The sequence below is a fragment of the Eriocheir sinensis genome, chromosome 3 (assembly GCF_024679095.1).
Source record: "Eriocheir sinensis breed Jianghai 21 chromosome 3, ASM2467909v1, whole genome shotgun sequence".
Taxonomy (NCBI): domain Eukaryota; kingdom Metazoa; phylum Arthropoda; class Malacostraca; order Decapoda; family Varunidae; genus Eriocheir; species Eriocheir sinensis.
The window spans coordinates 8,868,917-8,892,396 of NC_066511.1; the positions used below are offsets into that span (position 1 = coordinate 8,868,917).

A 23,480-nucleotide genomic window follows, 5' to 3' on the forward strand; every position below is an offset into this window, starting at 1 on the left:
TTGTTAAGGCCATTTATTGCAGTCAGTTGGAATGCATCCAAAGTATACAAATCACTATATGGGAAATTTAATTACTTTATAAATTATAATAGTGCTAAGCACAGTTGTCGACACTAGATTCTCCCCCACCAAAAGTCGGTGACAAAAAGACTTCATTACCTAAGTTAACACTGATTGCTGTCTTTGGCTCATTACCTAGGCTCACTGATGTGAAAAAGTAAAGATGCACTTGGCACATTTTCCTCAGCATAGGAACTTAAAACATCAGTACCACCACCAACTTCACACCTCAGGGGTCCCCCAAATTGTATCCCCCCCTCTCTTTTGGCTCTGCATTATGGCAAAGGAGTAACTGGACGGTCAATCCCCTTAGACTATTCTGGTGGCAGGATGTCTCACTCCAAGCTAATGGAAGGTTCTGGGTTCCCCTTTTCATCTCTCCCACTCTCCCCAGATACACTGAGCTGGAGCCAAACTAACCAACAAAACAAGTCCTAAATTTACACCAATGGCTTTTGATTTGGCCTACTATGTTTCCACTATGTTTCATCTGACAGACATCCTCAAGAATACTGAGGACATGTTCAGAATAATTTGTGGGAGGTGGAGACATAAAGAGGAAGAGAGGTTGGTGCAAACTGAGGGCTTGTTTCTGTGGGGGAATTTATCACTTTTCTCCAATATGGAATTATTTAAAAGTCCACAACTGCATACAAGTGTGTATATGTACATTTTTTTTTTTTTTTTTTTTTTTTTGGTGTGTGTGTGTGTGTGTGTGTGATCTTGATCAGTAAGTTGTCATGAACCTTTTCCTATCACATCATTGCCATGGACTGCACTTTGTGCATTCTAACTGATGATTCTTGAACAAAAGGTGGCCTTCAATTGTCTGGTAAGCATGATGTACCCTGCTCTTTTATAGAAAACTTTTATCAATCAAAATTCTATATCTATACCTAACTATACCTGATCATCACTTCAAATTAACAAATGCAATATAGCAATATCAAAACAAAGCACCTTATAGAAGCTTTTATATACCTTAAATCACAAATCGGTTCTTTCCATCAATGCTATTGTTTCTTATCACCATCCTGTACAACATTACTCTTATCATAAGGATGCCTACGGTCTACTATCAGAATATAAATATCAAATTAACTTTTGACTACATCTATAAGGCAATAGTTTCTAGACAAATGGGAATTACATATTGCAGGCTGAGGTTGTAATACATCATGAGCATGGTATGGTATTTAAGGTCACTTGCAAGATAAATAAATTCACTAAAGTTACAACCAGTGTACATCTAAAAGACAGAAGGATGAAAAACGGATTCTGCGGCATGGATGGTTGTAATTAAGCTCTGGGTAAGAAAGTAGTACAGGATGTATAAGAACATTTTTGTCACTAAACTCTCTGGCAACTATACAAGTAATAGTAGTAGTAATAATTATGATGATAATAATAATAATAATAATAATAATAATAATAATAAAACATAGGCAGCTAATGACAATAGTTATTTATTCAATATTAATTAAGTCTATACAAGTGTAATAGCAAATTGGAAGCATTCATTGTTAGTCTGACAGTAATAATACAAATGAAATTCCATTAGGACAGTAAAAAAAGGCATACCATGCACAGGCGCATGACTAATATTATGTGAGGGCCTGTGGTGGCAGTGTTACATCCACTGGAGCTTTGCTACTTATGTTGCTCCTGCAGTGGATGAAGCAAGATCGTAATGTATTATCTCAAGTTCGGGTAACGGGTAATGCAAAGTCGATTTGAGCCGGTCACTCAGCACTCACCCTCCAACACTAGCCTGATGTACTTGATCCTCAGCATGAAGCTGATGATACTGGTCGCTTGGCAACCATCAGTTCCATCTGCTACTTGCTTGGGTTTTCTTCCCTGACTCCCTCACTCACTCTGACCTACAAGGCACATACCTCTCAGCTTTTCCTCACTCTCTATCATACACATGCTCAGAAGTTGTGAGGAGGCTGCTTTGTGCTCATATGACTCATGGAAAGATGCTCCATTCTGTCTCCCCTTTAGGATTAAGTACAGGCATGCCAACATGACTACACCTTATTTCATCCTCCCCCCACTTCCCTCTTTTCTGGAATGTCTCAATTTATCTCTTTGCTCATTGGGTGCACACACACACACACTCACACTCTCTCATGCACACACACACACACTCACACTCTCTCAAACACACACACACATTCCACATATGGTATGGCAACAGATTCAACAATGTATCCAAATAGACAAGAAGTCATATATTAACATATATGTGTAGTCAATTTCTCTGCAACATGACTGTGAACAAATATTTTGGTAACAATCATGTAACTTATTTCTGGCATAGGTAGGACTTATTTTTTATAGAAAACCATATATCTGTTTTCTAGTGCTTTTGGTCAGCACTATCTTAGTTTTCATTTGATATGGTCTGGAAAAAAAAAAAAAAAAAAAAAAAAAAAAAAAAGTCTTACTGCCGATCTTGACAAAGCACAAACACACAAAGAAAAAGAAATATATATATATTTTTATGTATATTTATCCACCCAATGACATCCCACTTAAGATGATTCAAGCTTGATGCCATTCCCAGAGGGTTGGCTCAGACCAGATATTTTGCTTCACTTAGTAGCATCTTCCTCTCCATCCACTGAGTCATCAGCATTCTGAGAGTCATCACTGGCAGCAGCAATGGACCCACGCTTCACAGCAATGTACTCCAGTCGAGAGCTGATTCCTCCACCACGTCTGGGGGAACAGGATTAATTATAATCAATAAATGCAAAGACATCTTTGTGGATAACACTGGGCATGAGGAACATCAACTACATCAGGACAACATAAATTATTAAATTTTTTTGCTAATTTAGACAGCCATCAAGATCATTTATAGCTTCATGTAGATAAAACAATTGATGTGCCACTTATACAGAGAAGCAATATATTGTTAGAAAAGGACAGTGTAACACACAAGGGTGAAATATGAAGCAGGCAGAAGGGCAAGCACAAGGAGTACTGCAATATGTTAATTAATGAGGTAGTGCAAATATTTCTCGGATAGTGTTATGAAAAAAAAAAAGTCGTAACTGAGTCTACCAAAGAAAAAAAATAGTGGCAGAGTCTACCATTACAACACTGCAGCAATTGAAATATCCATCAAGAGGTTAAGCAACAGTGTATTACCATGCTTAATATTAGGTCTATACTAACATGTGACTCTTCCTTGTGGAGTATCTGCAAGGGATCAGAAAACTCTCAGAAAATATTTCACCCATTCAGCATTTAATAGTCTCCTACAGTACTTATATGTGGCCTGATGGAGACAGCCATGCAGTAAAATGCAGCAATGATTAGGTTCATACAAAAAGAAAATAAAATAAAAAAATAAATAAAAAAAACCCCACACCATCTAAGCTAATAATGGATCACAGAAATTAACCCTCTCACGCACCATGATGTGAATTCTGTCAAAATGTAATGGTCTACAATTCTGCTTTTTATGTGAATCATGTCAAAAAAATTCAGAAACTAGCCCAAAATAAAGTTTTTATCAGAATCACATCAAAATTTGGTGCAACAAAGATCTAAGCTAGGCCTACTGAATGACATAATTGATAACTCCAATTTCATGGGTAGATTTGAAGTGATAAGAGGAACAAGTATATACTTATACATTTTCCAATATGTTTCAGTTTTCCTCCATTTTCTCAAAAACTATTGGTCATATAAAAACTCTGATAGTAGCATAGAAAAGCTCATAAACATTTGCTGTTATTGGTATATGAAACTTAAAAAGTCGACTCACGAGGCGGAGAACGTAAGTATTCATTTTTCTTTGTACAATATTCAATCGGAGACAGCAAAGTTCATTCTATTTTATTTATTTTTATTAATGCAGAATAGTCTATTGAAAAAGCCAATGATGTATAAAAATGGCAGAAAAAAAAAGAAAAGAAAAAAAAGGGTGACTGATGAGAAAAAATTATTTTGCCTGATGCTGTCAGGCCATCCTACCACATCCCCTCGGGAGCTCCAAGCATGTCACAGTGATAACAGAAACTTATTAAACTTTCAATGCATGAGAGGGTTAAGAAAAAATTTATTTAAGGTTACTTTTGATCTGTTTCGTAGGAATATTTTGAGCTGTCAGGACTGTACCTTCCGAGATATTTTGGTGTTAGGAATTAATACAACTACAGTAAACTGAAATGGGTCAATTCACACACTTCAACACAGTCACACACAATACTCGAGCAGATAACACTAAAGAGACAAACTTCTCATCCTCGCTGCTACTCAAGTCCTGTGCCAGATCAATCACATTTGATGACGAGGCGTTCTTTGTAAGCTTGCACAGGCCACGTTTCGTTCTTTTTGTGATTTGGTTTAAGACCTTTTCAGCCTCTGCTTGGCTATAATGGGCACAAAAGAGCATCATTAGCTCCAAGAATAATAAAAATAGAAACTAATACTAAGCTAATATAGAATTTACTAATCAAATACTAAAACCTTAACCATACTTTCAACACCCCATATAGAGCTACAGCATTTGCAAAAGCAGCAACGGTATAAGTATAACATGCTCTGCCTGCCACCAGCTGGAAGCCAAACCTTATACAGAAATTGCAAATGATAAATAAGCTTGAGTCACATTTGATATGTTGTTTTACATCAGATTTCTTTAAGCATTTGGGAATATAAAAGTATGGCCCCAAAATATGTCTACTGTTTGGCAAGTATTGAGACAGATTTTACTGTCTTAACTTTCAAAATAAGTAAAGGAACTGCAAAAAATAAATAAACACATATGTAGGACTAATCTGAACATGTCACCCAAAACAACGTCATCAACTATCCTGTTCTCTTAAGACAGGATGGAGTCTGTATTATTACTTAAATACATTTGTTTTAACAATTTCATATCTTGGATTAACATGACTTCACAGTTATCATGTTTTCAACATGAAACACAGAAAAGTCCCCCAAACCACCTCATGACAAATTTTCTGCATGGAATTGGCTACACAACAAACTAAAGTGCATAGGATCAGACAAGGGGGAATAAAAAGCAGCAATATTTTAGCTTTTAGCACTAGAAGACTGACCAAAGCCACATAAAATGGTCAGTCAGAAATCCACGCAATTTAGATACCCACAACGGGGCAGTGAGGCCCTAATCCTCAGGCTCATCTTGGCAAATGGGTGTGGTTGTCGTCTTGGTGAAAGACCGTCGACTACTCATCACATGACTAGTCGCTTTGCTACTGCTGTAACACCAAATACCCACTCTCAGTGTACCAGTAAATACAGCAATATCACATTCATAAACAATTTCATTGAAACTTTTGAAAATGTCAATTGTGTTCATATATGATAGCAGTAATTATTATAATGACCATCCTCCTGTTGGGCAAAGCAGCAGTAGAATTATAAAGGAACAAAATTATTCTAACATAAAAATGGTGAATAAAGAAATATATAAATACAGTGAGTTAGTATGTTAGTGTGTGTGCAAGTGTGTGTTTAGGGTAAAGGAGACCGCTTCGGGGAAATAAACAAAGAAAACAATATAGACCGTTTATCGCTGCTCCTACAAAGCAAACAGAAGGAGTGGCCAGAAGAGAGGTCAATTGTGTGTGTATTTACCTAGTTGTAGTTTTACTGGGCCTGGGCTTACGCTCGTGTGGTCCCGTCTCCATATCTGTGTTTGTCCAACTTTTCCTTAAAGGTTTGCACACTCTTCGCCGATACTTTTTGTTGCCATCCTTTGTATTCTTTCTAGTTTTTTTTTTTTGTGTTTCTTCTTATGGGGAGACCACACCGCCTCTGCATATTCTAATTTTGGCCTAATCATAGTGGTTATTAACTTTTTCATCATATCCTTATCCATGTAGTGGAATGCTAATCCTATATTTCTCACCATTTTATACGTATCACCGAATATCCTATTAACATGACTCTCAGGCTGTTGAATATCTTGTATTGTCACTCCCAGATCTCTCTCTTCTTGAACTTTCTTTAATATTTCTCCATCTCCCATTTTATATGTTCATTTTGGTCTCCCATCACTCTTTCCCATTTCCATTACATGACATTTCTTTACATTGAATTCCATCTCCCATTTAATACTCCATTTCCAAATCTTGTTCAGGTCATCTTGCAGAATTTCACAGTCCCTACTGTTTCTTATATGTCTTTGCAGTTTTGCATCGTCTGCGAACAAGCTCATATAACTGTTTACTCCCTCTGGCATGTCATTTATATATACTAGGAAAAGTACTGGTGCCAATACCGATCCTTGAGGCACTCTACTCTCTATAATTCTCCATTCCGATTTCATGTCCTTTACCACTGTTCTCATCTCTTCCCCTTAAGTAACTTTCCATCCAGTTCTTCATTTTCCCTTTCAATCCTCCTTTATTCTCCAACTTCCGTAGTAATCTTGTATGTGGAACTTTGTTGAACACCTTCTTTAGGTCCAAGTAAACACAATCAACCCATCTGTCCCTCTCCTGAATTTTGTCTGTCACTCTTGCATCTGCACATCTTGCATTAAACCAATCTTTCTTTGGGTTTATATAATGGTACATATTTCATGACTCCTGTTTCGTATGTCTCCATAAAAATATCATACTTTCCTGCACCTCGTTTGTTCTCTTTAACTTTTCCCAGTCTAGTTTTTCATAATATTTCTTAAGATTTTCTATGTTCGCTTTTCTGAAGTTTCTCCTTTTTCTTTTATATGATTCATCCTCCTCTGTTTCCATCTCCATTATCACATGATCACTTTGCCCCATGGGACACACATATCTTAATTCATTTAACAATTGCACTCCCTTTGACAGCACCAGGTCCAGTCTCGCTGGTTCGTCATCACTCCTGTATCTTGTGTTCTCAGTCACCCACTGCATCATCAAATTTTCCATAGTCAGTCTTAGAAATCTTTCCCCCATGCCGTCTCACTACCTCCACTTTCGAATGTTTCCCAAGTTACCTCCTTGCAGTTGAAGTCCCCGACTAACAAGACTCTTTTATTTGCTTTGAGTAACCTACTCAAACTCTGAATGGTTTCTTCGATCGTCTCAAATTCTTCTCTGTTCCATGAGTTTGTTCTTGGTGGTACATAGGTTGCTATTATCATCATCATTTCTGTTTTTGTTCTCCAGGTTAACACTCACTATTTCCACCTTTCCTTCTCCATATACTACTGACTTCAATAATAACTCCTTTCTCGTCATTATCATCACTCCTCCACCACCTTCACCCTTCCTATCCTTCATCCATACATTGTAGTTATTATTAAACACTATTTGAATGACCTGTTTTAGCTTTGTTTCTGTTAAACACACAATCTTGGGCTCTTTTTCCTATAAGTAGTCTTGCAGTTCCAGTTTTCTAGATATTATCCCATTTACATTGGTATACATCATACTAAAACCCTTAGTTGTTCCAATCTTGTCTAGTTTCTGTTCTCTTTTGGCTTTTCCCCTATATACCATTTCTTTACCCTGTCTCCCAAAACTCTCCAAAAAAATTATTTTCTTTCTTTTCTGTTCTTGCACTATTCTTCTCCTTTACCTCTGATTGCAATTCATTCCATTTTTTCCTTTCTTCTTCATTTCTATTCTTCTTTATATATATTTTCTTACATTCATCTACTTTCCTTAGTTTAGTTGTTCTATACAGTATTTCCTCGGTTACCTTCTGGGATTTTAGTTTTAATTTTATTGGTCTCGTTTTCCCTTCGATATAAGGACCCAGCCAAACAATATCTTCTACCTCCTCCTCAAGGTTTTGAAGTTCTTCATCATTCAAGTTCTTCAGTAAGTCCTTCACTGATTTTAGTTCTTCCTTTTCCCTTTTTGGTTTGTACGTTATATTCTTCTCCTTCATGGCAAATATTATTACTCTCTTTTTCTTATCTGCCACATCTCTTACTAACTCTTCGTTTTTCTTTAAAGCCTTGACCAGCTCTTTCTCTACATTTTCCTTCTCTTCGTTCAGTTGCTTTTCAATTACTTCTTTGAGGTTTACATTAGCTTTTTCATGTTCAACTTTCCAGGTTTTCATTTTACCCAACACTTCCTCTCTGACCCTCTGCTCCTCATTTTCCATTCTTGCTAGTCCTAGGCCTTCCTTCATCGTTTTTTTCATATTTTGCCAACTTCTCTTTCAACTCTTCATTTTCTTGAATCATTTTTTTTTTCCGTCTTCTAAATTGTGTACTCATGACTGGAGATTCCTTTGTAGTTCCCTATGTTGCATGTCCTCCTCGTCTCTGCTCCTGACTATTCAAATCCATTTGTCTAGTTTCCTTTCCATAAGCAGAATTCTTTTGTATATAGCCGATTCCTTACTGGCAAATCCAGAGAAACTATGATTGTACCTTTCATCTCCACTTTCGTCGTCACTGATCCACATATCCGGCCTTCGTTTCTTCCTTTGTGTCCATTCCCTCTTCTTCCTGGTGTTTTCCATTCCAAATCATCCCCCCTCCCACTCATCCTACAAACAGCTCAAATGGAGACGGGCCCCACCCAGAAGCATGGCCCAGCCCCAGCAAAACACAACCCAGGCAGCCAATGAGTCAGCCGATTATTTACACAGGTAGTCGGGAGAGCACTCGCCTACACGTCCAGTCTTGGCGGCAGTGTGTGTGTGTGTGTGTGTGTGTGCGCGTGCTTTCAATTTTCACTTGGTGATTGTGTACCATATGGATGTTCTAGTAAAGAGCACTGTATATCAACCTGAATACTGGTCACTAAAGTCCAAAGATAAGGAATTTTTATCATCAATGAGGATGGATACAACTGTTACTGTTCATAGAGCATGTTTATCCGACAACTTTGCCTTTGACATTCAAATTCGCAGCATGTACCAATTAATTTAAATTATGTGAAATTATGGCAAAATCTGTTCTCTACCTCTAACAAAATGTATAAAGGTATGGAAATGGTAACCATAATAGACTCAAGTAATCTACCAAGGGGAATTTTAATAATCAGGTGATGAATAAAAAACAAAACAAAAAAATGTGGTAATCACAGGTCATCTCAATGCTATGGAGATATTAATAGAAAAGGAAGCTGATGACTTTTTTTATCAAAAGTTGTTGATGCCACTGCAAAAGAAATGCAATACTGAAGCGGAATAATATAATCAAATCAATCTAAATATATAAAAAAAAAGGAAACAAGCCAGGAAGCCCTTGACACTGCCCGATCTCTTTCTTTCATCAGTGATGTGAAAGCTTGCAATATACTTTGCATGCCTCTTAATAGTAAATGACGAAGCTGTTTTACGATTCACTTCAACAGAAGCAAGGCAGACTACATACCCAGGGAATTCTAAAATCACATAGACTAAGAATACTTTAAGAATGCTTCTCTGTAACCTTTGAAGAATTTCTTCCATCGTGAATGTCGACAACAAGAGCAGCTAAAAATTAAGTACAAGAATGTTTCCCAAATAACAATTATCATTTTTCAAAATTAGCTCTATAAATGTACACAAGATACTATAAAAGGCCAGGCAGTCTACATAATGAAAGCTTCTGAGAGTGGGTTATTCAGCAACTCCCCTCCCCATTCATAAAAATATCTAACCTCAATTCAACTTTCAATTGTCTTTGCACCAACTACATATCAAGGTTAGTTTATACCACCCATCTGCCATTTATTGATCAGTTTTTGCCTACTTCCTTTCTGAATCAGAAATTGTCCAATTTCCTCGCATTGCTGTGTTCTTACACGGTTTCAATATAAGTATCTATATTGCTCTTATTTTTCCCCTTTACCCATTTAAAAACTTCTATTTAATCAACTGCAGCCTACATTTTTTTTAAAGTCTCTATGTACAATAAATTTCTAAGCCATTGGATCATTATGGTCATTCTTTCCTTGATCTGATTTCTGAGTTATCTATATCTTTTGTAATAAGGGCACCAAAAGGTGGGCCAACCAGTGCCAGATGCAATATCAGTATACAACCTCTGCACTCCAGTCACTAAGGCATCTACAAATGAAACATTTGTACATACTGAGCATGTACAAATAATTATGGAAAGAATTAACACTGAACCATAAGCAATATCATACACATACTAATTCCAAATCCTCAGTATCACTGCAGATAGTGGCAGGCAGCAGCTATGTAACTGACAAAGTGGTTAAAGCCCTGTATTGTAGTAGAGAAAATTTTCAAAATTATGTGGTCTACACAAATGTGTATACTAAAGACTGTAAAATTCAATACTGATCCATATGCATAAATCACATGCCTGATGTCAAATTCAAGAGGATTGTAATTACAGTAAATAATGGCAGGAAGCAGATATGCAATTACCATAGAGGCAGAAGCCCTAGATTGTAATAGGAAAAATAGAGCACTTGCAAAAGATCTTTGCTACACACACATTTTATGTCAACACCACATTCTGTTCATCTTGCAATGGCATCTGAGGAACCACCTGTCACAACACTTCAGGATATAGGGACCATAAAATATACAAATGATTAAAAAACTGGAGTAGTCTTCGATGGTTGCAGTATTCTGAGAGCATAGTTCTATTCACCATTTTATCTTAGGTTTATTAAAGATGTATAGAAAAGTGTCAGGAGCTTCCCTTTATAAAACAATAGGTTTCCAAGATAAGATAGTCCTCAACAGTGCTGTTATATCGCACAGAAAACATTAAGAATCTGCAATCCAGCAAATGCTGTTGCTAATCGCAATACTTTCTTCAGTATAGCTCATCCCCCTTTGATTTGTTTCTAAGGAACAAGAGCAAGGCAAACGAGAGCTAGGATGAGGATACTTCATTATATTTTTGTAAACAAAAACACAAGAATAACTTAAAGGAGACCTTTAGTTGATGAAGGCTAGCCATCATGCCAACATCTGATCTGGTTAGGGCTCAGAAAAAAATATATATAGGGAAAAATGCAGAACTGCATAATGGAAAAAAAATTAATGAATAAAAAATAAATATAATAATAATAACAACAAAGGGTATAGTTTTTATTCTATAAAAAAAAAAAAAAAAAAAAAAAAAAAAAAAAAAAAAATCCATATAGGTCAGATATAATGAAAATGTTATGTATATGACCCAAATTTTTCTACTTTATTTCTCTTGGTGCATGTGTGCAAGGAACAAGCAATGTGCTTAGGTGTTTGTGTATGTGTCATTCTCCAGCAAGCCTTGGAACAACCATCACACCAAACACCTCACTAACTCTTTTAGGGCGAGTTTTACATTACTCATGTAAATTCAGTTAGGATTCCCATTGTTTCTGCTACGAAAGTGTTAGGAGGGTTTCATATGGGATAAATGGATGAAGTCCTTGAGTAGCTGCACCAATCAATATTTTCTACATGTATTTCAATGCCACACAACTAATGTTTTTGATAATGATGGATTTTTTCAGGAATCGATTGTTATTGGCGAGATTTTGCTGTACCGTATAATTATCATTTTTCTTTTGTGTGTGTGTGTGTATGTGTGCATGTGTCTGTACTTCATTCCACAGCCTGATCACGAGTTGGACTCGCAATCACCAGCAAGTACCCTCCTGACAAGAGCAAGCTCATTATAGTCGATCTTTGAGTACTGCTGGGACCTTCACACACCACACACCCCATCCCCCTTGCTCAAGGGGGGACAGTAACCACTCCTTGTCAATGGAAAAATCACAGTCCGAGAGGGGCTAAAACCTCCGCCTACCGGGTGTGTAATTTACTATGATCTGATCACAAAACACTCAAGACTACCTCCCCAACTGAGATCAGAACTCACATGTGACAGATTTCTATGTATGGCTGAAACCTCATACCTACACACACCTGGGAGACTGGACATACCCCGACTGAGACCGGATACCCATCAACTGCTGGGTGGACAGGGGGCACAGATTAAAGGAGATTGCCCATCTGTCTCCACTCTGCCAGGGAATCGAACCCAGGACTTCTCAGTTGTGAAGCGAGCCTGCCCTACAGTGTGTGTGTGTGTGTGTTTTATATATCTATATGTAATAAACAGGATATTAGCTATGCTCATGGAATCCCATCTCCATGTCTCGATCGGTTAAACTTCATTAAAGTAACTGGACAGGGTTTTTAATACCCTTGAATTTTGATGGATTCACAATGCTGTGCACACATATAGTGCAATAATCAAAGTGAAGTTTCAGGCTATCCATAAAGATTTGCCTATTCTCATTTAGTCCCCACTCCCCAATCATATCCTCATATCCCATGCTTCCAACATTTCTATCTGCTAACACAATTTTTTCCTTTCATTTCCAATGCTTTTCAATCATTGACCTAAATCCTCCAAAATCTGATCTTATTTTTGCTTTTCCTACCTGTCATTCACCCAAGCATACTTCACTATATCTATCTTACTAGTCACTCACACTACCCATAATCCATACCATCTACTTCTGTCCATGCTCTTGGGGAGACCACAATGCACACCCTTCTTTCCCTCTTCCTTCTTTAATTCCTACCCATGCCACTCCTTTACATCACTTCCACAACCCCTTTACATCAACATTTCCATGTTCCCACACTCCAAATGTAAGCTTTTCTCTCAAATGATCATGTAATTTTTCTTTCATCCCATTCATATTCACACATCCAATCCTAAGGCCATTCCTCTCTCCTCCTCTTCCTACTTCACCATCTCAGGGAAAAACAGATCTCATTCTGCTCATCCTGCATCCCTTGTCTGTCTACCCTTAAAGGGGCCATTGGCAGCTGGCAGAACTGATGTAGTGCTCATTCCTGGAGGGTCACAGTGCATTAAATTGTCCTGTATATTATAAAACCACTGCCTTAGCTTGTCATTCAATGGCTTGTTGCCCTGCATGACTTTAATCATATTCTATCAAAATAATTTATGCTTTCATAGAACGATAAAAAAAGACAATAAATTGCATTTCTCATCCTCCATCTAACTCTCCAACAATTACTAGCCACCACTTTATGAAACATCAAATCAGTTTCTGGCTGTAGTCCAATTTGGTTTGAGTTTTACAGGTACTGAAATTACTTTTATCATCTGGTTTAAACCTGAGGAGATAATCAAGACTTCAATACCCATAAAATGCTTCTTGAATTCAAAACAGGGTCAAAAAGGCAATCAGATAAAAAGTAAAGTTATTGACATCCGTGTGTGTGTACATGTGTAAAACCAAGCATCCATACCTCAGTTTGGTCTTGAGAGAGGATATTTCCCTGTTCTGTGCCTCTTGTGCCTCTAACATGTCTTCTACCTCCCGCTGGATCTTGCGTCGTTGCATTTTCTCCTTAGAAAGTTCATCCTCTGTCTCCTCCATTGTACGCTTCAGCTGCTTCACTCGCGCATTGGACTGTAACAAACATGAACAAATTTTAAATAGTACCCTGACATGTAAAAATGAATGCTCTCTCTCTCTCTCTCTCTCTCTCTGTACAAACACACAAACATGAACACATACACACACATAAATTATGTTTTCATCTTAGCATGTTTACTTTTGTATTAAAATTAAATTAAGTACAATGAATATACAGTCATACCTCGGTTTACAAGCTTAATTCATTCTGGAATTTTGCTCGCAAACCAAAACTGCGAGTGCAGTGCTGAAAACACAAAGATCAGACACTAGAGAGCAAATGTAAGCAGACATGAGCAATAAACCAATATATATATATATATATATATATATATATATATATATATATATATATATATATATATATATATATATATATATATATATATATATATATATATATATATATATATATATATATATATATATATATATATATATATATATATATATATATATATATATATATATATATATATATATATATATATATATATATATATATATATATATATATATATATATATATATATATATATATATATATATATATATATATATATATATATATATATATATATATATTTTGCTCGAAAATCAGAACACTCATAAACCAAGGTCTTACTGTACATGGCATTTTTTACAATATAATTTCTACCTCAGGAACCCACCTTATCAAGCTGTTCCTTGTACTGGTCAGCATGGCGTCGCTCATCCTCCACTTGCATCACAAGCTCCTTCAGCTTCTTCTCCAGCTTGCGGTTGGCCTTGGCCTGAGCCAGCCGGTCACGAGCCTCAACCTCCAACTGCTCCTCCAAGTTGGATACCTGGCAGAACATAACAATAGTATCTATGTTGCCACCTTTGAGTTAAAACATTTTCTAACTTGCCCATTACTATTAAAAAAAATTCTATAAAAATCACTTCATGAATGGTTTTCAATTCTATCTTCAGTATCATATCATCTAAGTGCACTTCCCAAGTGCTCCTGTCACTAATATTCTAATTACCACACTTTATGAATGCCTTCACTCTTTCTCAGTAATATTCTTGAACACATTTTCTTAAGTTTTACTTTGACTGTACATTTCATCCCCACTGAAGGTTTTAACCCTCACAGCGTTGGCGTCGTACATGTACGACACAGGCTGAGTCACCTTCCCAGCGTTGGCGTCGTACATATACATTCTGACAGACACAACACACACGACTCAGATGTCATTTTTTTCACTTTTTTGACACTTTCATGACTTTTTTTTAGCATTTCTTACATAAAAAAAAAAAAAAAAAAAAAAAAAAGGAAAAGTGCCGGGGGCTGGGGAATTGGTGGGGTGGGTTAAACTCTACCTCTTCATTCACTATCCTTACATGGTCTACTTCATACCTTTTGCCATCTTTCCCATGTAATTCTCCATTCTAATATATACCTTAATGCTTGTCTCCCCAACCCCTCCCAAAAAATTAAATATGACATGAAATCCCAATGATTTGTTCACCCTGCACCCAGGCCACATGCTAAATTGACCAATTCATAACATTTTCTCATTAATTTTCATTTGCTATCATAATACATAGAATGTCTCTAATTTTAGTCTTCATTAAAGGCACTGTAGTTATTTTAAATTCAATGCTTTACTCCATACCTCTTCTGAGGCATAAATCAGGACTTATGATATTTCTAAATTTCATCTTTACTTTCATTTCCCAAATTTTTGTTCAGAGTAATTCTTTCCATTAACTCTGATCTGTCCTTTCTCCCTCTACTTTTTTTTTTTTCATGCTCCCATGTTTATCAGGAACTTCAACACCTATTTTTTTACAGTCTTCTCCCAAGCGTACTGGACATCCTGTTTCATTCACTCAACATCCTAACCCTACAAAATAAGGAAACGAGCCACTCCTGTTACTGTTCTTATAAAACTGGTCACTACGGTTTTAACAATATTTCCAGTTCCTTCACTGTTAACAATCTTCACCAAACTCTTTTACATATTTAGCTCTCAGCTAACATTCACATATCCATGACAATACTCATCCTTAAATTATTTTATTGTTAGAAGGGTAATTTTAGCAGCTTCTACTTCATACCAATCCTTCTTAGAGCATATAATTAGACTACATCTCTCCTTTTCTACACTATGAGGGTCTAGAGCAGTGGTTCCCAACCTTTTTGTCCCATTCCCCCTTTACCAGTCCCTTTATCAACCGTGGACCCCTACAACGAAATAGGTTCATCGGGCCACTCATGATCATCCCAAGGGCCAAATTTGTCATGTGGGCCATGAGTTTGACACCCCTGGTACCATTAGCTAATGTAGAGCAATTTTAGCATTTAAGCATTCAGTTTTAAGGATTGTGTACAGTAGTGTGAATTTTATTCTGAGCTGCATGTCTCTTAATTCCAGTACAATAAATTTAAAAATAATTAAAATATGGACCCCTGGTTGGGAACCACTGGTCTAGAGGCTTTCTCCAACACAACACTCCATTCTGAGTCCCACACTTTACAACCAAGTCAGACAACACTTTCCACAATCTAAACCAAATCTAAATTGTTTACGATTTGAATCCTTTGTACTGTAAATTTCAAATGTCTAAAAGTTACTTGGATATCTTTTATTTTCATAAAAAAATGTTAGTAACTGAACAATTACAATAGAATCATAAATTCATAAATTTCCCTTTATATATCGGGAAAGTGTCAATATTTTCCAAGAAATATCTGACTAAAAAGATTCTTATATGCATCAGAGATGTGGATATGGAATGTAGCACATAAATCTCAAATACACAGTGGAAATGACAAGGTGCATGTGGTGAGTCACAATGCGATGGAGAGAATAGAGAAAGCATGTATGAAAGTGGAGACACAGATAAAAAGCCTAACTTTATATATAAAAAAAAAAAATAAATAAATAAATAAATGAAAAAAAAAATAATAATAAATAAATAAATAAATAAATAAATAAAATAAAAAATAAATGATAAAAAAACTGCATACCTTTGTTTCTAAAGCTGCAATGGTGGCCTTAGTCTTAGAGCGAATTTCAGACTCCAGCTCAGCCAGCTTGGCCTTCAGCTCCTTGTTCTGCCTCTCCAGCATGGACCGTTGGCCTTCAAGCTTCACCACAGAAGATTTCTCGGTGTTATAGTCTGTCTGTAGCTGTTCCATTGAGATCTGGTTCTTCCGCATCTTGTCCATCAAAACCTATTATAAGAGAATAAGCTTCAGTAGATTCCGAATGAGTGTTCCTTGATATCTTCAAATCTTTTCGGTGAATGTTTATTCAACACTTTACACTTCACAGTAATTACATGTACTTAAGATACATATGTTCATTGGAAATTCTATAATCCTGAGCTGGCTAAATCATGATTTTGCACCTGTCACTCAAATTCCTTCATCCTAAAGCTACTGCTGTCCTGTCATCCTAGCAGTTCACCACAGTCTAGGTTGCCTTTCTCAAACATTTCAGCCATTTGAATGTAGAGTGACTGGATGGCATTTCAGTTATATCATGAGTAATGAATGAAAAATCTATTAAGTGGAACAAAAATACCAAATAGCAAACCTCTTCAGAAGAAACAAATTTACTTTGTTTCCTGATTTTCCTTATACTGAGAGTGTGTTATATGCACTGGGATATTGAATATAAAACAAGATAATCAATACAAGAGCTGGAGAGAAAAAATAAAAATAAAAAAATATATATATATATATATATATATATATATATATATATATATATATATATATATATATATATATATATATATATATCAAGACAGCTTAACTATATTACATGGTATTGAAGAATATCTCATAACACATTATCTCTTTGAGAATTAATTGACGAACATCATCAAGGACTCAAACCCAATTCCTCAAAAAGAGGCTTACCTCTACATTGCTCTGTTCCTCTTCCAGCTCTTCTTCAAGAGTGGAGATGCGTACTTCAAGTCTCTTCTTCTCATCTGCACCAAGTGTAACCTTAGAGGTATACTGGGTAAGCTCTTCTTGCAGCTCATCTCTCTCTGTTTCTGCATTCTGTAAAAATTAATGCATACAATTAATACCAAATGACTCATAATAAACCTTTTTACGACAAATTCTCTCGATAAGTTGTCTGACCTCTGCAACGTCTTACCATCCTAGAACACCCTTGGTTGTCACAAGCAATGCAATTTGCAATCATCTGTTCAATATAAGCATGCATCCATGAAATTTATTAATGGTGCTCAAGGTAAAAAGAATCTGACACAACCATTTCTAAAACTTAGCTCTAACATCAAAGCTGGGTGCCTTTAAGTTGTACATTACTACACTGAGGAATACAGAAGATTTTCTTTCATATTAAAAATGGCAAGGAAGTTCAAACCGAATAATAACAAGATTAGATCAAGATATAAAAGGAGAAGCAATATGATATTGATGAGATTTGCAATAAGAAGAGGTAGTGAAAATAATGGTCTTGAAACATACCTTGCGGGCCCGCTCAGCAGAACTTAGATCCTCCTGGTACTGTAGCAGTTCAGTCTCCATCACCTTCATCTTTCGCTCAAGTTCTTTGTACTGCGAAACAGTTTCCTCCCTTGCTAGCCGGCTTTCTTCAGCCTCACGCTGGTATTCCTTCACCTGTGCTCCAGCCCTCTTCATCTGCTTGAGAGCATCGTCCTTCATCTTGCTGTTCATCTCCAACTGACCTTCCATGTCTTTCAGGTCACCCTCCAGCTTCTTGCGGGCAGTGACAGCAGCTGTACGCTGTTTCCGCTCCTCTTCTAACTCCGCTTCCAACTCACGCAGCTGCTTCAGTAGGCCTCGTCGCTTCTCCTCACCTTGTTCCTCCCGGGCATTGAGGTCACGCTCGAACTGAGCCTTCATGGCCTGCATGTTGACCTCTAGACGCAGCTTGGCATCCTCTGTCAGCTGGAGCTCATCCTCAAGCTCCTCAATCTATTGAGATAAAAGATTCATATATGAACTGGATGGTCCATTGTGAAAGATATTTAGTTTGCTTCTTTGCTAACAGATTGATTTTTTAACCTAAAATAAATTTTTCCTTCCCTTTACCAACTACCCACTTTTCTGCAATTTAGCCTTTTCTTTTTTAACACTTTAGTTCTCATTTTCAAAGTTACCCCATCTATCCATAATGGTTAAAACCAGTAGTCTCAAAACTATGAAACTTTTTTTATCAAATCCTAAATATGCAAGTCTTCATCATATACCTTTCCCATTTTACTTTTCTATTCATTTTTTTTTTAATTAGAAGCAGATGCCTTGTTATGATGCGAATTTATTCTTTCACAACAAACAGGTATGACCAAAACCTTACTACACCGACTCACCTGCAACATACAAGTACCTTCCTCCCAGGTACCACCTTAAATAACTCTCCTCATAGGCCTAAAGGTACAAGATTTAAGGTATACTTATGTTTGGAGGGGTTTTCAGTTAAGGTTGACTGAAGGGTTGGCAATGTAAGCCAGCCAGTAGTAATGTAATGTTAATATGTTGACGGCCATGTTGCTTGCTCTGTTCGACAGCAGACTGTGTAAGACTGGTGTTACCACGACTGTGTCTCACAGCTGACTCGATGCGCGGGGCAAAAATGAGTGCCCTTGTGTAGCCGGACGCCAGTAATTTCCCTGGGAATATTCTTTACATGGTTCGAAGCATGTTCCAATAGCAACTGCTAATTTCATTAAGTTATTTTACTTAATGGCATATATTAATCTCACTTTATTTAGCAGTCATGCCTTTAGGGTAAATTACTAAAGAGTTGATTACTAATGCAACTTCTGGGCAGTGCAGTATTGCCTTTATTGAGGAACAACTCAACCACCCAATTACCCACGGCTGCTCAGCTTCGCTTTCAGATCCCAGCTCACTTCCTAGACAACCCTTACGGCCGTAGTATTAGTCTTTCCCTTTCCCTTCCCGTCCCCGTTCCCATACGCGGGTCTGGGGTAGCTATAAGCCCCGGGGAAGATATGCGGGCTAGACCAAGACCAATCTGCAGGTCATAATAATGTTGGCAGCACTTTCAAACCAATAATTACAGAAAACGAGATAAATAAGGCATTTTTCACACACCATTGTATTCATATACATTATATATCATAAAATAGAAAAAAATAATGTAGTTGATTTACAAGTAAGTAACAAGTAACACGGATAAGTTAATTTATGAGATAGGTTGGTATCCATGACTTGTCACACACACGCGGGCAGCCACACTGGGGTTGCCAGGTCATGTCATTTTTTTTTTCCCCTTAAATCTCGGTGGTCTCAAACAAATGCCCTTTTTTCTGGCACATGTTAAGTGTTGCCATAAAAATGCCATATTTAGTCATGAATCTGCTGTTTCCTGCCATTTTGGGGGACAATTATAAAGGAATCTTCAGGAAAAAATTACTTCTTGTACATTATGAAACTTTATAGAACAAAGTGTAGTAGTATTCTCAGCAATGTTGTATATCCTTCGTGATAGCTTAATCAAAGACATACAGCACACCCCATTTTCTCTAATTATGGGTGAGGCAACTGATGTTTCAGTTACTAAACACTTGTGCATGAGTGAAAGATACTTCAAGGAGATATGTCAAGAAACTTTTTAACATTACTTCTATTTACCTCCAGCACAACATCATCACTTTTCTCAGGCATAAAATCCTACTCTGATGATCAAAATATCCCACTGAGTAATATTATTGGACATGTACTGATGGGCATCCAGTCTGTGCTGCTGTATGTTTACAATCAAATGGGAACACCAGTCTTTACAAACTAAAAAAAATATATTAACTTCAGCAGTTTGCAATATAAAATCAGTCATAAAAATATTCTGATACTTATAAATATATTTCCTTCTATAATAACAAATAGAACACTATTTATTTATGAAATATACGAAGGGGAAGCTGAAGATGTCCTGCTTTTCACCCCGTGGAGTCAACACTTTTTCGACCCTGTCCGCTCTCTCTCGAGTAGTATTTAACAACCCCAACCACGCAGGGACATTTAATACTCCGGTTCACAGCCAAGGAAAAGGGAAGGGAAGGGAAGGGAAGGTAAAGGGGATGGGGGAGATTAATACTATGGCCGTTAATTCCTAACAGTTAGTAACCAAGCTTTACATATAAATTCAAAGGATGTGCAAAGTAATCATCTGCCACACTCTAAAACCTTACTATTTCTTTATTTGACCATTTTGCCAAAAGCATTACATGAAGGGGGATGCCTACAATAATTAACCTACGATAAGTGTTTGTTATCTGCTTGTAATGTGCCTTGTGTTCAGGGCTACTCTTGGGAATATAAAGATCTTTCACATTCTTTGCCACACAACTATTGCCATTTCTTCCAAATTATAAAGACTTGTGCACTCACCTGAGTCTTCTGTTCTGTGAGCTGTGATTCAAGGGCACGCTTAGCCTTCTCCAACTCATGCACATTCTTGTCTGCTGTGCCTCGTGTGGAGACCAAGTCATCCAGCTCAAGCTGTAACCTCTTCTTGCCAGTCTCCAGGTCCTCAATGCGTTCCATGTACTCCTCCAGTGTTCTAGAGAATGAGGAAGGGGGAGTTAAATGAGAACACAATTAATTAACACAGAGCTTCTATTAACCAATTACTTACAATCTGTCATGCATTTTAGGATAAGTATAGGAGTAAGGTAGGAGGGTGGGGTGGGGTTGTGGTACCTTAGACATATACGAGTCTATGAGAGATAATGGCAGGAGTTGGGGATGGCTGTGCAAAAGTTAATGTGAATGTAGTGACCTAGTCTCTAAGTCTGCTTGTGGATGAGATTATTCCGCTGGCCATGCAAGAGTGAGTTGTAGAGTAGTGAATGGGTTTGGTAGGGGAGGTAGGGGCTGAGTAGTCAGTTTGGACATGGTGATCCTGAAGACATGTTTAAGTCCCACAACAAGATGTTGACAATTTTCAACCAATGCCAAGTGGTGGAAGATTACCCATATGCTGTCCACATCTTCAATCAACCCTAACTTCAGTGACTTAGGTCAAGAGGAGTACAGGTGTTGGTGTTGGTGGTGTTGGTGGTGGGGTGGGGTGGGGGGCATGGGCCAAGCAAGTCATACATTATGGCAGCCTGTATAAATAAACTCGCCTGCACCACTAATAGACTTGGGTCGTCCAAGAGGTCCCTCAAGAAAGCCAACCAGTGTTGTTGGCAGCACATAAAAAAAAGGAAGGGGGGAACTAAGAGTGAATGCAGTAACAGTAAATTAACTGTCTTTGTAAGTGGGGCAACTAAAGTACGGCAGTTATTTTGTGATACCCAGCAGTCTTACGGGGGAGCTGGAAGAAGTGAGAAGCTTCAAGGCACAGAAGGGGTCCAACTATTCAAAAAGGGCATGTAAGTTTATATAAAGAAAGGATAGCATGGATTCCATAATGGAAATATGTACTGGTTTGGTAAGATGGGTTAATTACAGTACTGAAAAAATGAATATATGAATAAGGAAACTTAAAACACTCTTCTGACATGCCTTGCATTCCAGGAAAAGTTCCTGGAGGGAATAGCATTAGAGCTATAAAAAAAATAAAATAAATAAATAAATAAATAAATAAATAAATAAATAAATAAATAAATAAATAAAAAAAAAAAATAAATAAATAAATAAAAAATCATGAAATGGATGAACTGAGACAGGAAAAAATAGATACAGACACAAGAAGGCAGTCAGAGAAAAAATAAAACTGAGAAGAGATATATAAATACACAGAAATATGCCATGTTTTGTCCTTACATTTACTCATTAATTTCTCCCGTAACTTTCCTTTAGAGCTTTGAGTATATGCTATTGAGAAAATAGTTTCACATTGTTTATGAGACTCGAATCAGTCCTTTCTCCCATTTTTCTTGCTGTTACTTTGCTTATCTCTCTCCTCTTACCTGTTGAGGGAAAGAATCCTTGTCTCCTTTTCTCTAGCTTCTCGTTCTGCATTCTCCTTCTCCTGCTGGCACCGCTCATAGTTGTTCTTCTCCTCACTCAACAATTTGTCAAAGTTACGCTGTTTCTTTTCCAACTCAACCACCTTGGCCCGGTTCGCATCAATGTCTACTTGGGCATCCTCCAGCTCAGCCTGAAGCTTTCTCTTGCTCTTTTCCAATTTTTCATTGGCAGACTCCAGCTCAGCTAAACGGGCACGCAGTTCCTCCAGCTCCTTCATCTGCCGCTTACGTGTTTCCTCTAACTGCTGTGCATTGCCAGACTCCTCCTCTGCCTTCTTTTTGGCTTCACTTAGCTGAACCTGTGGGTTAAGAAGCACATGAGGTTGTACAAACTGGATAAGTAATTTCAAGAAAAAATTAACAAATCTGTGACTAGGATTAACTATTTTCTAATCATTCAACATATATAACACCAGACAATAAATTATTGTTGCAAATACAATCATCTAAAGATAACAATGCTCATGGTTAACATTCCCGCTTGAGATCTCACCTGTAGTGTGGCAACCTGCTTTTCCAGATTTCGCTTAGCTCCCTCCTCTTCATCAAGAGCTTCTTGAAGATGATCCTTTTCCTGTTCCAGTGCTCGAACGCGAGAATTGAGGTTCAGCTTCTGTCGTGTCTCTTCCTCCAGCAGACCCTGGGTCTCCTGCATGTGCGACTCCAGGTTCTTGAGCTGGTTGTTGGCTGACACAGCTCTGGAATCAGCTTCCTCCATGGCCAGGTTAGCAGCAATTAGCTCTTGCTCTAACCGCGTGAGTCGTTCCTGATGGTCTGTACGGCTGCGCTCTGATTCAGCAATTTTCACTTGCAAGTCTGAGATAATGGCTTCGCATTGTTTGCGCTTCTTTTCACTTTCCTGCTTGCTGCTGGTAATGCTACGCAACTCATTAGCCAAGTCTGCATTCTCAGCCTCCAGCTGATTCTTGGATTTATCTAAGCCACTCTTCATCTTCTTAAGTTGGTCAATTTCAACATTAAGGTTTTCAATAGCATGGGAATGCTTTTGTCTCAGTTCAGAAATCTGCTGCTCATGAGTTGTCTGGTCATCTTCAAGGCTCTTCTTGAGAGATGCTAGCTCTT

The 23,480-nt window shown here is 37.4% G+C and overlaps 1 protein-coding gene across 1 annotated transcript; it reads right to left on the minus strand.

Annotated features, from left to right (window-relative positions):
* LOC127004573 (myosin heavy chain, non-muscle-like) lies at positions 1-23,480 on the minus strand (the record flags this gene model as incomplete). The annotated part of the gene is given in 10 exon segments (XM_050872442.1): positions 1-2,787; positions 4,317-4,451; positions 13,246-13,409; positions 14,087-14,242; positions 16,417-16,623; positions 17,317-17,463; positions 17,899-18,369; positions 20,809-20,980; positions 22,338-22,696; positions 22,891-23,480. Coding segments are annotated over 10 exon segments (2,528 nt in total), but the record flags the coding sequence as incomplete, so codon positions are not given.